Genomic DNA, 17,481 nt, shown 5'->3' with positions numbered 1-17,481 from the left:
TTTTATCAAAATTCACCCTTGCAAAAATTCAGAATGTGCAAAAAAGTGTAACGAAGGACAAGGAAATCACTTAATCTCAGGGTTGGCAGCCACCGTTGTGCCGGTTTCCCCTCCCAGCTGCAGAGTAGGAGAGTTCGTTCTTCCCCAACCGCCCCGGTCCTTGGAAGGGTCCGTCTTTATGACGATACTCATTCCCGTGGGCTCTTGTGGTTTTAATTTAAGATTCCCTGGTTCCTTTTCATATGCCATTGGCCACTTGGATATGCTCTCTGTGAAGCACCAGGCCAAGCCTCTTGCCTGTTTTCCTGTTGGTTGTCTTGTCTTTTCCTTGTTGATGTGGACACATTCTGCATATAATCTGGCTATGAACCCTTTGTTGGTTATGTGTGTTACAAATACCTTCTCTCACTCAGGGCTTCAGCTTTCATTCTCTCTCTCTTTTTTTTTTTTTTTTGATACAGAGTCTTGCTCTGTTGCCCAGGCTAGAGTGCAGTGACGTCAGCTTAGCTCACCGTAACCCCAAACTCCTGGGCTTAAACCATCCTCCTGTCTCAGCCTCCCGAGTGGGGCTAGGACTACAGACACGCATCACCACGCCTCACTAATTTTTTCTACTTTTGGTAGAGACAAGGTCTTGCTCTTGCTCAGGCCCGTCTTGAACTCCTGAGCTCAAGTGATCCTTCCACCTCTGCCTCCCATAGTACTAGGATTACAGGTGTGAGCCACCATGCCCGGCCTCATTCGTCTTGATGAGCAGAAAAATCTTTTTTTACAGCACTCAATTTTGTTTGCCATTTCTTTTCAGTCACGGTATGTGTGTACTTAACGTGTGCATACTGTTTAAGGAGCCTCTCTCTACCATCAGATTATGAAGGTGTTCTTTGTTCCTTTCTTCTAGAAGCTTTTCTGTTTCACCTCTGCCTTTAGATTAGGACAGAGTCTACCTGGAACTGATTTTTGTGTAAGTTGTGAAGAAGGGGCCAGATTTCATTTTTCCCCCATGTGGATACGTAGTCATTCGGCACCTTTAATTGAAAAGACTGTCCTTTCCTTGGGGTCCTCCTGTGGCCATGCAGAAATCAAGTGACTGTGCGTGAGTGGGTCTGTTTCTGGACCATTCTGTACTTCTGACCTGGGTGTCTGTCACACCATCTTAATCACTGTAGCTTTACGGTAAGTCGTGATGTCCTGCAGAATAAATCCTAACCCCTTCTTCAGGTGTGTCCTGGGTAGTCTCGCCCTTTGCATCACTGTGAGCCTTTTCCCAGAACACCTTTGGGATTCTAACTGCTGGTCGCTCTGATTCTGTAGGTCAGTTTGTGTAGAGCCGATACCTTGGTGGTGTTAAGTCTTCTACTCCATGGACAAGATCTATCCTTCCATCTCCATACTCTCATGTTGTAAGTTTATGATGTTTGATGTTTAGTCTTATGTCATAAGCAGGCATCAGGAGGTATAGGTTATTAAGTATGAAATGTCCCATTTCCTTAAGTACTAAGTTTGACAGTTGATATTCTGACATTTCACTTTGACACTTCTTGTTTTATTTTTATTGTAAAGGTACATCCTCATTCTTTCAAATGCATGGTTTGGCTTGTGATTATCTTTCAAAAAAATTTTTAGAGCAATTTTTGTGAAACCATGGATAAGTCAAAAATTCATGTTATCTTTGAATATGAGTTCTGTCATGGAGCCAATGCAGCACAGACAGCTTGAAATATCACCCAAGTGTTTGGGAAGGATGTAGCTAATGAATGCATGGTACGACGATGGTTTGAGAAGTTCCATTCTGGTGATTTTAATTTTGAAAATGAGCCATGTGGGCAACCTAAAACCAAGGTGGATAATTATGAGCTGAAAGCTGTGGTGGAAGTGAATCCATCTCAACCTATGTGTGAATCAGCTGCAAGGTTTGACGTTACTATTCCAATAATATTGGATGATTTGAAACAAATGGACAAGGTAAAGAAGCTGGATAGATGGGTTCCACATGAATTAAACGAGCATCAGAAGAGAAATTGTCTCGAAGTTTGCCTTTCTTTGCTGTCATGACGTAAAAGCAAACCATTTCTATTCCATATTGTTACGTTTGATGAAAAATGGATACTTTTTGACAATCGCGAGCATTCGGTACAATGGTTGGTTAAAGAGGAAGTGCCGAAACACAGTCCAAAACTGAATATTCATCAAAAAAAGCTAATGGTGTCTGTTTGGTGGTCTAGCGCTCGTATTATCCACTACAGCTACATGAAATCTGGTCATCGATGACAGCGGATGTCTACTGCAACCAGTTGGACAAAATGATGAGGATGCTTGTGATTAAGAAGCCAAGATTGGTCAATAGAAAGAGGCCAATCCTCTTGCAAGATGATGCTCCACCACATGTCGCACAAACAACGCTGCTCAAACTATAGAAGCTGGACTGGGAAACTCTCTGTCATCCACTGTATTCACCAAACCTTGCACCAACTGACTTACCACTTCTTCCAGGCTTTGGACTACTTCTTGCAAGGAAAAACATTCCATTCTCAACAAGCTGTGGAAAACACCTTTAGCGATTTCATCGCTACTTACTCCCCAGGCTTCTTTGCTGCTGGCATAAACAAGCAACTGTTAAGATGGCAAAATTGTGTCGATAGTTTAGGTGCACACTTTGATAAATTTTACTGCTTCTTGTTTGAGATATAATAAACTAAACTTTTGATTGGAAATTGGACATTTCATATTTAATGACCTACTATTTGGCAGAATAATTAAGAATGTAGACTTTAGACTGAAGAGACTGCCAGGGTTCGTATCCCAGCTATGTCACTCACTAATTCTGTAGACTTAGTGAGTTGCTTAACTTCTCTGTCTCAGTTTCTTCCTCTGTAAAGTGGGAATGATAACCAGAGTAATCTTACATGGCTCTTTTAAAGGATTAACTTAGTTAGTATATGTAAAGCAGCTGGAGCTATGCCTGGCACACAGTAAATAGCTAGAAACATTATTAATTTATTTTTGAGTAAGTAATATGGTCATAGGATTCAGAAGTATATATATAAAGAAAAAGATGTATGAAGAAGTGAAGAAGTCTTCCTACCTTTGTCTCCCATGTGCCCATTTGTACCCCTGCGTCACTACTAGTTTGTTGTATCTTCTTCCAGAGTTTCTTTATGCAAACGTAAATAATTTTTTTCCAACAAGGGAGCACAGTATACATACTGTTCTGTACTTTGCCATTATCTCTTAACCACTTATCCTGGAAATTTTTCCATATCAGTCCACAGAGAGCTTCCTCATTTTTCACAGCTGTATAGTATTCTTTTTGTTTACCTGATCTCTTACTGATGGACATTTAGATTGTTTCTAGTCTTTTCTCTGTTACAGACAATGCTCCAGTGAATCCAATGAGTCCTTTTGCATGTGCCATTTTGTGCATGTACAACTGTATCTGTAAAGATAAGTTCCTACAATTGCTGGGTCAGAGGGCATGTGTGTTTGCGATTGTGACAGGAGTTACTAGATAGCCCTTGATGAAGGCTGTACTAATTTATGTTCCTGCCAGCTGCATGTGAGAGGCGTTAGGGACTCTTTTTAATGGCTGTATATTATTCCTTTGTTGTTGGGTTGAACATCTAAAATTGCTTTCTTCCTAGGTAAAAAATGGTTGAATGTTGCCAGCCTCATATAGTACTAATATTTCCTTAACTACTCAATTGTTGAAAAATGTTTTCTTTAACCCCGTTGTTACTAAGCAATGGGCTCACTGCTAGACATGCATAGCAGCCAATACTATGGCACTGGCTTTGGAGGAAAGAAAACCCTTTATTGCAAAGTTGACCAGCAAGGAGCCCAAGGCAATGCTCAAACCTGTCTCCCCAATCTGGAGTCTGGGGACCGGTTTTGTAGGAAGACAGTAACTGTGAGGCAGACAGCAAAATGCAACTCGGCATGATTTGATTGGGTCATACAGAGAGGCAGTGCCAGGGGGACCACGTGATCACTTTCCCCTCTGTCCTTACAGAGATGGCCTCTGCTCAGCTCAACACACGTATGTGACAAGTGTGCTCAGGGCCTGCCCACTGCCCATGGTGACCTAAGTTTTGTGGCCTCATTGCCTCCAGCTGCGGTCCCAGCCAGGACGTTGATCCTCTAAATCCTGTCTTCAGTAACCCTTCCACGTTTAGTGAAGTTTCTGGGGATTTTTTTTTTGTAGGGGTCGGGGAGATGTCAGCTGCCTTTTCACTATGTATGGCTATCACTGTAGTGATTATTATGATAAGCCAGAATGATGTCTGGTCCATAGTAGGTGCTGAATAAATACTGGGTGAATGAATGCGTGAGACTAACTTCACTGAATGTTTGCTGTACGCTGGGCACTGCCCTGAGCTCTTTACAGCCACCCCATGAGGTAGTCATGCTTATATTTCCCTATTTTAAATAAGAGCAAATTGAGGCAAAGGGGTGTGGTCACTTGCGAAGGCCACCGAGCTGGGATTCTAACCCTGCCTGGTTCCCGAGCCCAGATTAAATTCCTGGGCCACACAGCGCTGGTCATCACTGAAGGGACAGAATTGGTACTGTCATCTGTGAGCAGGGTCCCAACAAGAGTGGATGGCCCTGCCCAGGATGGTGGTGGGATCCACAGGACAGTCAGGCCAAGTCAGGATAGGCCTGGGGGGCTGCAGCAGGGAAAGGGGCTGGGACCTGTGAGCCAGGGGGGTGCTCCAGGGGGAGTGCGGAGGAGCTCAGCCCAGGTTCCCAGGAGGCTGTGGGTGTCCCGGGTTCTCAAGAGCAGAGCCCAGGGTGAAGACAGAGTGGCCTGGGCTAGAGGCCTTGCAGAGAGAAGCCATGAGCCAGGGGCAGGCCTAGCGTGGTGGGAGCAGCCCCCAGAAGGGCCTCGGCACTGACACTGGCTGCCTCCGCAGGCTCCACCGGGGCCTGCATGGGGGTCAGTGTGGGCAGGCGGGACCCGTGGGGACAGCGGGGCACCTGGCTGGAGGCAGGAAGGCAAGGCTGGGAGCTGGAAGTTGCTGGACACTCTGAGCCGTAGCAGGCCTGCAGCGCACACAGATGTGGAAAGTTTGAAGGCCTTTGACCTGCCAGAGCCCTTGATGTGGGCTGTGACGTGTGAACCGAGGCAGCGTGACCTGCTCTCAGCACTTCCGGGGTCCGGAAGACCTGCCTAGGCCGACTTCCCCTCTGAGAGGCTGTGGGCAGGGGCCCGCAGAGCCCATCCCAGGTTCCTGGGGCTGACCCACCGAGGGTCGGGGGCCGTAGGCTGTAGCCCACCTCATCACGGAAGGCCTGTTGGTTTCCTGATTGAGGAGAAACCCCGGGAACTTTCTCACAACAGGATTTCCCAGACACTGTCCGTGAAGCCCCCAAGCATCTGTGGGAACCCGCCAGGGCCTTGTGCAGTTGTTTGGCATTTGTTGAGTGTTTGCACATTATGCATGTGTGAGCGATTCTGATTCTGAAACCCGCTACTGCTCTTCCATCCCCACGGGACCTCCATGGTCAGCCTGGAACTGTGTTTTTGGTCCTATGTGCACCAAGCCGGGGCCAGAAGGAACGAGGAAGCAGCTGTGGCTCAGCTTCACACACGTCCAGGAAGAGGGTCCGGCAGACACAAAGCCACAGAGAAGCTGGCCTGGCTGCCTGCCTTCTCCCAGGCTGTCAGCTGGGGCAGGACCGGCCTGGCTTAGAAGAGAAGTCTTCAGGTGGCAGCTAGCCAGGGGTCAGTTGAGTCACAGGATCATGAAATTCATCGTGCTGAGAGGAGCCTTAGTCCTTGGTCTGATCTGTACTCAATAAATACATAACACAGCTGCTGCCGCTCTCCTGCATGGGGCCCATGGCAGACATCACTGGTAGATCCCTGCATTCTCCCTCAATCCAGGCTTCAGCATAACAGTCTAGGCAGCTGCTGTCCGTCAACTGGAGTTCACATGGAAATTCACCCTACTTGCCATCCCAGATCTAGTCCAACCTTCTCATTTTGCTGAAAAGGCTACTGAACCTGGAGAAAAGAAGTGGGTTACCCAAAGTCACATAGTAAACAACAGAACCAGACAGTGCCATTTCCTTTGTATCATACCTAGTTTCCATATGAATACACCATTTGCTGTGTCATTACTTATGTCATAAAACCCTTGTATATCCCTTCATTTCCACAATGCGATTTCACCCTCAGAATCCAAATTAATTTTCTACAGTTTCCCAAAAGTATTGTAGAGCTATAGAAAAACTGATGCTGCCTTAGGTCATGTTAATAGGAGTAGAGTGTTCAGATTGAAAGAGGTGATGGTCACGCCTTTCCGTGCTGCTCTGGGAACATCTGGGGTATTGTTTCCATGTTTTTGGGACTCCAAATTTCAGAGGAAGACAGAAGGATAATAATTGTACTCAGAAGGATAAAACCAATATGATGATGGGGCTGAAAACTACTCTGTAATTTACGATCAATTGATTTTCAACAAGGCTGCCAAAACAATTCAATAGAGAAATAATAGTCCTGGAACAACTGGATATCCACATGGAAAAGAAGGAAGTCAGACCCCTACCTCACACCATATGTAAAAACTAACTCAAAATGGAACAAAAACCTAAATGTAAGAGCTAAAACTATAAAACTCTTAGAAGAAAACAGGGATAAATTTCGATGACCTTGGATTAGGTAATAGTTTCTTAGATATGACACCAAAACCATAAGCAACAAAACAAAAAGAAATAGATAAATTTGACTTAGAATTAAAAACTTTTACGTTTCAAAGGGTGCTCAAGAAAGTGAAAAAACAATCTATAGAATGGGAGAGAATATTTGCAGTTTACAAAAAGAAAAAAGAAAGAATGTACAACTCAACAATAGACAAATAACCCAATTGAAGAATAGGCAAAGAATCTGAATAAACATTTTTCCAAAGAAGACATACAAATGGCCAGTAATGAAAAGATGCTCAACAGCAATAGCCACCAGGGAATTGCAAATCAAACCACAATGGGATACTGTTTCATAGCTGCTAGGATGGCTATTATCAAAAAGATAGACAATAACAAGTGTTGGAAAGGTTGCAGAGAAGTTAGAACCCTCATATGCTGCTGGTGGGAATGTGAAATGGTACAGCCACTTTAGAAAACAATCAGACAGTTCCTCAAAATGGTAAACATGGAGTTATCACATAATCCAGCAATTCTACTCCCGGATATATACTCGAGAGAGAGCTGAAAACATAGGTTCCATACAAAAACTTACGCATGAATATAAGCAGCATTATTTGTAATGTCCAAAACGTGGAAACAACCCAAATGTTCATCAACTGATGAATGGGTAAGTTAAATGTAGTATATCCATACAATGGAATTTTGGCAACCAAAAAAAATGAAACATTGATACAGCAGTACTGATAAATTATACTAGCTGATACTACATGGGTAAACTTTGGAAACATTATGCCAAGCACAAAAGACCTCATGTTGTATGATTTCATTTACAGGAAATGTCCGGAATAGGCACATTTATAAAAACAGAAAGTAAATTAGTGGTTGCCAGGAGCTGGAGTTGTGTTGGAGAGGGGGTGTTGTGGGGTTGGGGGGAGGTTGGGAGGATATGGGGAGTGACTGCTCATGAGTAAGGGGTTTCTTTTTGAAGTAATGAAAACATATTAAAATTGATTGTAGTGTTGGTTGTGCAACTCTGTGGCTGTATCAAAAACCATTGAATTGGACCCTTTAAATAGTGTTAAAAAAACAAACCAGTCTATCTGCAAATTCAAGAGACACCACGTGTAAAACACCCAGCTCAGGGTCACCACGGTTGATAACCTTCCCTCTGGGTAGCTGTGTAGAAGAGTGGGGCTGTTCAACCTGGAAAACAGAAGACCCGAGGGTGGGAGATGTACAAGCCATCTTCACATAGTTGAGGGGTGTTGGGGAAGTTGTCCCTGTCACACTACAAAATGTAGAAAAAGCACCAGGGGGAACCATTTCAGGGGAACAGATTTCATCTTGGGAGAAACTGAGAATTGCTTCTCGGAATGGGTTGCCCAGTGAGGTGTTGCTAGCTCGGTGATTAGAGGTCTTGAGAGACACAACTACTGCTCGACGGGGATGGCACAAGAGAGGACTCAAGTGTTAGGGGACAGCTGAGGTCGAGGATGGCCTTCACATTCCACGGTGGTGCTGCAGCTGGTAGGCTCACAGAAGCCTGTTGGTCAGTATCCAGAAGTTTTGCTCGCTGCCTGTTAAACCTTTGAGAGCTTGGCCTCAGCAACGGTGGGAGTGTCTACACCGTGGAAATCGGCAATCACTACACATCAAGGCTTTCGCTTTCGCTTTTTTGTTTATTTGTGTTTGTTTGTTCATTGTCCTAGACAGGTGCTCCATTAGCACACTGCTGATCCAAACCGAATGGCCCCACAGGTATCTGTGTGCCCTCCTTCCTCCAGACACACCTCTTTCCCCAGTGGGACTTCCTTCCCGCCCTGCCCCAAGGTCTAGTTCAGCCGTGCCTTCCTCTGTGAACTGTTCCGCAAACCTTCCATCTCGGGTGGTAGTTACCACTTGGTGACCATCAGCTGCAGGCTGGGTTCTGTAGTTACACTGTCCCGTTTAGTCCTTACCTGACCCTTGAGGTCGGCAGCGCAGCCTCCCTGGTTTACAGAGGACACACGGCCCAGAGGGTGGAGTGGCTCACTGGGATCACAGGCCCAAAGCCTGTCTCTGTGCCTCACAGCAAGGCCTTGGAGGGGGGCGTTCTCCCAGCCCAAACGCCTGCAGCCCCATTGCACTATTCCTGCCCACATCTTCACCTGGAATCAGGAAATTCCGGCCATGGTGTCCTCTGGCATCAGCTGCCGCTCTTTGGCCCCCACGACCTTTTCTGGCTTCTGCTCTGGTGGCTTCTGTCAGAGGATTTCCCAAAAAGCCCCCAGGGACTGATGCTTTGGATGGCCAGGTGGATGCATCCCGAGGGCTGGACTCATCTTGATTACCTTCCAAGGAGGAGGGGTCACCACGCCCAGGTCTGTTTTAATCAATAAATCATTAAAGAACTGGTGGGAGCCGCCTTCACACCCCTCCCCATCCGTTTTCTTCTTCACCCCCAGGAGTAGTCTTCATCCTGAATTTGGTGTTTGTAGCCACAAACAAGACTTAGAACTGTTGTGTGTGCTTTGATACTTTATATAAATGTTTGCTTTCCCTCTGTAATTAGCTTATTGCACTCATTAGGGTTTTTTTGTCTGTTTGATTTTAAAACTTTTTCTTTTAACTTTATCTTTTGACATGATGCCAGACTTCCAGAAAAGTTACAGGAATAGCACAATGAGTTCGAGTGTGTGTGTGTGTGTGTGTGTGTGTGTGTGTGTACCCTCCTCCACCCAGATTTCCCAGTTATTAACGTTTTGTCACATTTGCTTGTTTGCAGTGTCTCTCTTTCTCTCTCACTTTTCTCTGAACCAGTGGGTACTCCTCAAACAAGGACCAGGATCCAAATCAGGAAAGGAGCATTCATGCAATAAACAGGATTTTGATACTTAACTGTGTAGCACTAGTTCCTGCCTTTTTTTGTTTAAATCAGTACATAATAGATGTACATATTTTGGGGGTACATGTGATATTTTTGATATATTCATATAATGTGTAGGAGTCCACGCAGGGTAATTGGATATCCATCACCTTAAACATTTACCTTTTCTTTATGCTGGGAACATTTAAATTATTCTGTACTAGCAATTTTGAAATTTACAGTAGATTATTTTTCACTATGGTAAAAAAAAAAATAAAACAGCCTCAGGCCATTTCTAGGGTTGCTATGGTAGCAAGTGATGAGCAATGGGTGTGAACAGGACCTATTTGGGGGGATGAGATGTGCCTTGGGGACTAAGTTGGCCAGTGTCCCCAAAGCAACAGGTGTTCCTGCAAGAAACAGGCATGACCACATACGTGGTTGCCCCAGATGACCTATAGAAGTGTTATCATGGGCCAGGTATTGCAGGTCCATTGTCCGAATGAGAAAGCTGTTTATTTAAGATGACTTTTAATCATGTAAGTAATGCATAATTATTATAAAAATGTGAAACAATCCCCTGCACTTCTCAGAAATAACTGACTTTAACGCTGCCTTCTGGAGATTATTTCTATGTGTATTTATATATCTCTCTCTGTGTGTAAATATATATTCCCCAGTGAGATAACAAACATTATTGAACACCCTTTCCTTGCCAAGTGCTACAAGGTTACATAAACATGTGAAATTTAGAAAAAACTTTCAAAGGCTGGAATGGGATAGTGGTTGGAAGCACAGACTCTGGAGCCAGATTGCCCAGGTTTGAATCCAGGTTTTCCAAATAGGGTCATGTGCACAAGTACCAGGGGTTAGGATTCGGACATATCTTTTTGGGGAACACAATTCAGTCTCCCAGGTTGCATTAGGTAGGTGTGAGGATGACTGAGTTTCCAGGATGTGTGGGCCCACCGTGGGTGCCGTGTGGTGAGGACTCCTTGTAAATGAAACCGGCAAGTGGCTGCCCTGGTTGGCGTCACCAGGGTGCTCTCCCACCCTGGCCCCTCCACTTCCTCTGGGTACTCAAACTGCCTTGTCCAGAGCCATCGGGCCATCCTGTCACATTTACGACTGGAGCCACACCTGGCCCCTACTGACCTGAGAGCCCTCTAAGGCCAGGGACCAGCTTCTCCATCCTGATAGACCCCTTTCTTCTTGTCGAAGCCGGGAGGCCACCCTGCCTAAGGTTGGGATCATGGACAAGGCAGTGACGGCCTTTTCTAGGTCCTCCCCCGCCATCACACACTCCCTCCGAGTTCTGGCCACGGCTGTGCAAGGGGACCTTGGTTCTCACAGTGAGGCTGCGTTGGTCTCTGAGCTGCTTTCCCGGGGCTGACACAGGCAGCCCAAAGCCTCGCTGAGCTGAGAAAGTTCTGTGCCTTTCTTCCGATAGGCAGTTTCCAGGAGGGCCTCGCCCTGGGGAGCTGCCACACTCACTGCTCTGCCCCCACACTCGGTCAGCCCGTGGGCCACCTCTCCACCCCTGAGTGGAGCTTCCCTCCTCACCCAGGTTGAACAGGCCTGTAACGGGGACACAGGCACCAGGCCTGGGAGCTCTGGACATGCTAGGACAGTTCCTGCCCTTCTTTGGGGAGCTGGTGAGAAAATCCCCATATAAGCAGAGGTGCCGAGTCCTGCAGCCCGAGGGCTGGGTTTTCTGAGTGTCTGATCACACTGCATCTGGCAGGCATCCTGGCCATTGTCCAGGGGCAGCTGTGGGCTTGGAAGCCCGTGGGCCTGCTGGTCGGAGCTCATTGCTGCGTGCCTCACAAGCAGGAGGAAAACTGGTCGTGGAATGGTTTCTTTTCCTGGTGGAGCTGCTCTAAAGCTTCCGAGGCTCGTTATTTTGCACTAACAGTGCTGTTAATTGTTCAAGGTCCCTGTTGCTGCCTTTGTGGGGCCCTTGGCAGAGCTGGAGCAGGGCTGGTGAGAGGGAGGGCGTGGGCGTTGGAGTGGCCGGCTCCGCCAACAGATGGCAGATCCGATGCTGTGTGGGCTCAGTGACAGTCCCTGGCAGTTGGAGCTGACGTGGCCAGGCTGGTGGATAAGAGTCGGGACAGCAGTGAGACAAAGCCTGACGTGGTGCCGGCTCTGGGGCTTCCACCTTTGCCGTCTGCCCTGAGCGCCCTCCTTGGCAGAGACGTTTTACAGTCAGAGAGCTCAAGTGACCTCCAACAGCTGCCTGGCTCTGTCACCCTTCTTTGGCTGGTCAGAGCAGGTGCCATGTCACTTCGTCCCTTAAGGGCTCTGTCACTGCTGTAACCCAGTACAAGGTCCAAATCCCCTCGGCCTCAGCTGCTCCTTCTCTAACTTCTAGACATTGCTCGAAGGCAGGGGGCTGCACCCTGTGACCTCGTACAGATTCCTCTTGCCCCTGAGATCCTTGTGTCTGCCAGCCCAGCCAGGGGGCCCTGAGCAGGACTCCGTGGAGGGCCTCCTTTTTCCACATGCACTGGCCCACCCAGAGAGAAAGGAGGACATTGACAGGGTTGGGCAATTCCTGGAAAGCAGCGTCTTTGGCGCCCTTGTCCTGTCCAGTGCTGGAGTCCAAATGGCCGAGGTCCGCCCCTTCGGCACTCATCACCGCAAGGAGTCTGGGAAGATCCCAGGTCGTGTTTGTCTGTTCATAGGGTGTGAAAGGGATCCTCCCAGTGGTTTGTTTCTCTTCCAAGAGAACTGTGTTTTCTTGGCAATTGTGTCTGTGTTCATGTCAAGCCACACGGTTCCCAGGCATTTGAACTTGTGGGTTACCGCTGGGGCCAAATATTGGGTGAGAGATGAGCAACACACAGATGTGTGCCCCCATCACACCAATCAAATGTGCCAAGTCCTAAGATCAAGGCTACAGAGTGAGAGAATTGTAGCAGGAAGAGGAAGAAAGTCCAACTAGAGGACTGGAGGGATAGAAAAACAGTCACTAAGATTTACTGAATTCTGTGCAGGCGCTGTGCTAAGTACCTGGCAGATATCTCACCAAATTTTCACAGTAACCCTCCTAAAGACAATTATTATGTGTTTACAGGTGATTAAACTGAAGCCCAGAGAGGTAAAGTAACTGGCCAGAGGTCACACAGCCTGAATTTAAACTTAGGGTTTCATCTGAAGGAGCCTTAAAGGATGGGGAGAACTTTATTCCCAGCAGTTTACTATAAAACATTTTGAACATACACAAGCGTTGAAAGAATTTTGCAGTAAACACCCGCATACCCACCAATGACCCTAAATATTTCTCTATATTTGCTTTTTACATAGTTTTGTCCATCCATGAGTGCACCTTATTTTTCTATGCATTTCAAAGACGGTTCCAGAACCCCCTGACTATGTTAGCATGCATATCGTTAACTGGAGTTCAATATTTAGTTGTGGTTCTTTTTTATTGCTGGGATGTAAAAGTTACACGTGATAGAAGTAAACACACATGTCTGAATGTACCATTTGAACTTCGTTTAGATGGATTCACATGGTGTGTACTTTTCTGCATCGGGCTTCTTTGACTCAGCATAATGATGCTGAGATTCATCCATGAGGCTGTGCACATCAGTAGTTCCTTTTCATTGCTGACTGCCCTTCCGTTGTGTGGACATACCGTGGTCTGTCTCTCCATTCTCCCAACGGTGGACAGCAGAACCACGTGCTGTTGAGCGATGATGAGTAAGGCCGCCATGACCTTTCCTGTGCAAGTCTTTTTTGGGACATACACTTTCATCTCTCTCGGGTATATATACCTCGGAGTGGAATGGCTGGGTCACAGCATAGGTGTATGTTTAGGTTTATTTTAAAAAGTTCCATATCTTTTTCCAAAGTAGTCATACTGATTTATTTTCTCACCAAGAATATATGAGAGTTCTGATTACTCACCAACATGTGATGTTGTCAGTCTTTTTAATTTTAGCCATTCTAGTGGTTGTGCCGTGGTATCACATTGCGGTTTTAATTTGCATTTCCATAATGACTAATATTTTGAGCACTTTTTCACCTTGTTGGGCATTTGTATATCTTCTTCTTTGAAGTATCTGCTCAAAATCTTTTGCCCATTTTAAAAATTGATTTGCTTGTTCTCTGTTAGAGATGTGTTTTGCAAATGTTTTCCCCCAGCCTGATGGGCGGACATTTTAAATTTTGGTGCAGTCTGATTTATCTGTTTTTTTCTTTTATGATAATTGCTCTCTGTGCCTGGTCCAACACTTTTGCCTACCAGTTGGAGCCTCTTGGGAGGAAGAAATAGAGACCCTGTAGGAACCATGGGTGGCTGGAGCAGCTTGAGCAAGTGCAGGTTCCGTTGGGGTGATGGAGACCAGCCCTTCGTAGGGGGTGTCTGTGGGGGAGAAGGCCCGGAAAGGGAATGCTGTAAATATTTGTGGGAAGATCCGTTGCAGGTTGCAGAGCAGGGAAGGGTTGTGATCACAAGAGAGTGAGATGGCACAGTCACGTGATGCTGGTGCCTGGGGCAGTGTTTCCACTTGGTCACCTTGCGAGAAGCAGCCTCATCCCTCAAAATGCAGGTGGCACTGCCGGGTGGAGAAGCATGTTTATCTCTGTGGATCTTCACAGACTCCATGGGCCCAGAGGCCCACCCAGGTGCCACCAGGTCTTCATGGGCCCATTTCTTCCTGCCTAGGAAGGCAGAGGGCTGGTCCAGGCAAGCAGCTAGCAGAAGCCAGCACCTTCCCTCAGCCCTGGGGAATTGCTTATATACTCGGATTTAGAGCCAGCTCTCTCAGTGGGTCCAGCATGCTCCGGGCACCCTCACCCGGCTGCCCTCTGACCTCGCCTCCTCCCACTCTCACCCTCGTCACCCTCCCCACCTCCTCACTTTCCCCCAGAAGCAGGAACTCAAGGCTTTGGAGTTTGCCCTTCCTTCTGCCTGGAAATCTCTTCTCCAGACACCTGCATCCAGGTGTTCACTCCACGGCCACTTTTTTGGGGGGCCTCCCTGGCCGCCCATTTCAAAACTGCACGCCCCCCCCCACATGGCCCTTTCCTCTTCCTCTTGGCGCTGCCACCATCTAACGTACTCTAGTCACCCATTCACCCTGCTTATCACCTGTCTCCTGCTCCAGAATGTAAACACCATGAAGGTTTTGGGGTTTTTTCCTTCTTTTTCTCCCTTTTTTGTTCGCTGCTCTAACGTGCCTGCAGCAGCACGTGGCGCTGGCAGCCCGGCAGAAGCTATTCGCAGCGCGTGACTGAGAGGCGAACTCCCCGGTGCCTCCCAGAGCCTGTCTGTGCGGCTGCAGCTTTGGTTCTGCTGGAGAAAGGAGGACCGAGCCCAGGGCCCACCTGGGGCTACGCAGCAAACGGAGGACTCTCCCAGCCTACCTCCCCCAGCCCACATTGTACAGATGAGGAAACTGAGACCCTGAGACGGAAAGGACCCGGCCAAGGTCTAAGGCTCCTGGCAGGGAGGAAACGGGAGGCTGTTTGCTCTCACTCCCAGCCACTGTTACGAATCCTAATTGGCCCCTGGGGGAGGCGCCAGGCCAAGCAAGGATGTTTAAGGATGATCATAAAGTCTTTTGGTGCCAGAAGGTATTTTTGTGCTTCCAAGTGGGCTTGGAGGAACCTGTGGCCCCAGAGTGCTGCTTTTCTGGGCGGTTCGGACCTCCACCACTTTCACTTCCTTCCCAAAGGAGATGCCAGGCCGCGCTCAGGGCCTGGGAAGTGGTTACATCAGCGTCAGTGGGGCCACCCCGGTCTTGAGCTCCAAATGAGACTGTTTGGCCCCAGTTCCACAGCCTATGGATGGCCGCGGGGCTGCCCCACCCCTCCACCCCAGCCTCACTATTCCTGCCATTTCCTGGGGACTCGTGTTCTCCTGGCGCTTTCCCCTGTATGGGCTGCAGGCGCCATCCACATCTCCTGGCTTTGTAAGTCCCCTGCTCTGTCTGATAAGGTTTTTCACCCCTGCAGATGCCGAGAGAGACTCAGTCCCTCAGGTAGAATGCAAACAGACCCCACAGCCCACCTGACTCAGGATTTGGGGCACCAAGATGTCCTTCCTCCTTTCTGGAGTCAAAACTAGCCTGCCAATGTGTGTGTGCTGGGCTGGGGCAGGGGAACGTGAGGGTCTTGGGGAGAGTCTGGAATCTCAAACCGGACAGAAATATGAACAGTGGGCAGTTTCCGTTCCCCAGAGAACCCTCTGGTTTGGTTTTGCTGTTTCTTGGGTCTGTGATCCTCCTCCCCCCAACCCCACCCTGATGGGTTAGCTCATCCTCCTCCTGGGGGCTTGGGGAATGTTGACTGGGAGGGGACACAAAGGAACCTGCTGGAAATGTTCTATGTTGGCTCTGCCCAATAGAAATATAATGCAAGCCACATATGCTATTTTAAATTTTCTAGTAGCCACATTAAAACAGTAAAGAGAAACAGGTGAAGTTAAATTTAATAATATTTTCTTTCTTGCAACATATCTAAAGTATTATTTCAACATGTACTTGATACAAAACATTATTAATGAGCTAGTTTACATTTTTTTCCATAGTAAATCTTAGGAATCCTATGTGCATTTTACGCTTACAGCGCATCTCAGTCTGGACAAGCCACTTTTAAGAGCTCAGTAACCGCTTGTGGCTAGTGGCTAAGGCACCGGACAGCGCAGGTCTCTATCTCCATTTTTGTAGCAGTAATAGTTACATGGGTGTAGACATATGCAAACATGTGGCTAGCTCTGTCTTCAGGATTTGTGCATTTCACTGTAAGTTACTCTTCAATTAAAAGTTGTAAAAAATACTCTTAAAGGCTCTGCTCAAATGCCACCTGTGTTTTTCCTGAACCCACCCTGGGTTGAAATGATTGATTATTAATTAATTATTAATAGCTACCGTGGTTATACTGTGCTCCCGTTGTATTTATTCACTCCTTGTACTATAGCTCGTTGTTTCTGGGTCTCACCTGCTTTATTATAAGTGCCCTAAGGTGAAGACCCTGGTTGGTTCCTTTTTTAATTCCCCAGAGGGCCGCTGGCTGCATGGATGGGAAATAAGCAAGCCTGGCTGAGTCTAATCCCCGTTCGTTGTAGCCCTCTCTGGGCTGGCTGCAGACGGGCTGATCATTCCATTCTGTTTCTCAGTCCTATTCCAGATGTCGGCAAAGGAGACGGAGAGGAAGAGGAGGAGGAAGATGGCACGGGGCTTTGTCTGCCAGCCACCCCAAAGAACTGCCTTCCTCGCCGGGGCATCAGCGTCCTGGAGAAGCTCATCAAAACGTGCCCGGTGTGGCTGCAGCTGGGTCTGGGCGGCGCAGAGGCGGCCAGGATCCTGCACCGGGAGGCGGCCGGGGTGAGTCGGGGTCTCTCCGCCACACACCTGGGGGCTGGCGCAGCTGTGTTGTGCTCCACGCCCCGGCTCCCGCATGGGAGCAGCTGCCACCCAGACGGCTTCCCGTTGCTTTCCTTTCAACATGGAGGTCGATCAGCTTTTCAACCCCGGTGTTTTCCAGAACTCAGGAGTGGGAGCCGGTGGGAGGCCTGGTTTCTGCTTAGCGGGGAGCAGGGAGTGGGTGGCTGGCGTGGGCTCTCTGGGCATTGGGGCGCCTGAGAGGCAGGCCTGAGGGGTCAGCATGCCACGCTGGCCTGCTGTGACCTCGAGAGCTCAGCCAGGCATCCCGGGACTAGAGAGTATCAGGACCAGAGTAAAAATGGTTTTACCCTCCGTTGCACGTAAGAAAATAAAGAGGCTGTGTGGTGGAGTCAGGCTCTGTGAGTTGGGCAAATGGCTTAGACTTGCTAAGCCTCGCTTTTGTCACTTTGAAAAGGGAACATGAACACCCCTCCAGGGCTGTGTTCCTGTCACGTGGGAGGATCGAGATGGTAGATGGATGCATGGATGGACAGACAGATGGACAGATGACAGGTGACGAAATGTGAGTCAGAGCCCATCATTTGCTATTTCGCCTCCCACACACATTTCTCTTACATGCTGCTTACTTTAAAA

General features: G+C 47.8%; 1 protein-coding gene across 2 annotated transcripts in view; it reads left to right on the top strand.

Moving 5' to 3' along the window:
- RIN3 (Ras and Rab interactor 3) overlaps positions 1-17,481 on the top strand; it is a 119,015-nt gene that overhangs the window by 16,949 nt on the left and 84,585 nt on the right. For both annotated transcript variants that reach the window (XM_045561832.1, XM_045561848.1), the window contains exon 2: positions 16,620-16,827. In XM_045561832.1, the coding sequence (XP_045417788.1) occupies positions 16,620-16,827 (208 nt within the window). The remainder of the gene's footprint in view (positions 1-16,619; positions 16,828-17,481) is intronic.

Source organism: Lemur catta, chromosome 1, assembly GCF_020740605.2.
Source record: "Lemur catta isolate mLemCat1 chromosome 1, mLemCat1.pri, whole genome shotgun sequence".
NCBI classification, from domain to species: domain Eukaryota; kingdom Metazoa; phylum Chordata; class Mammalia; order Primates; family Lemuridae; genus Lemur; species Lemur catta.
This window is presented reverse-complemented; position numbering and strand designations above follow the sequence as displayed.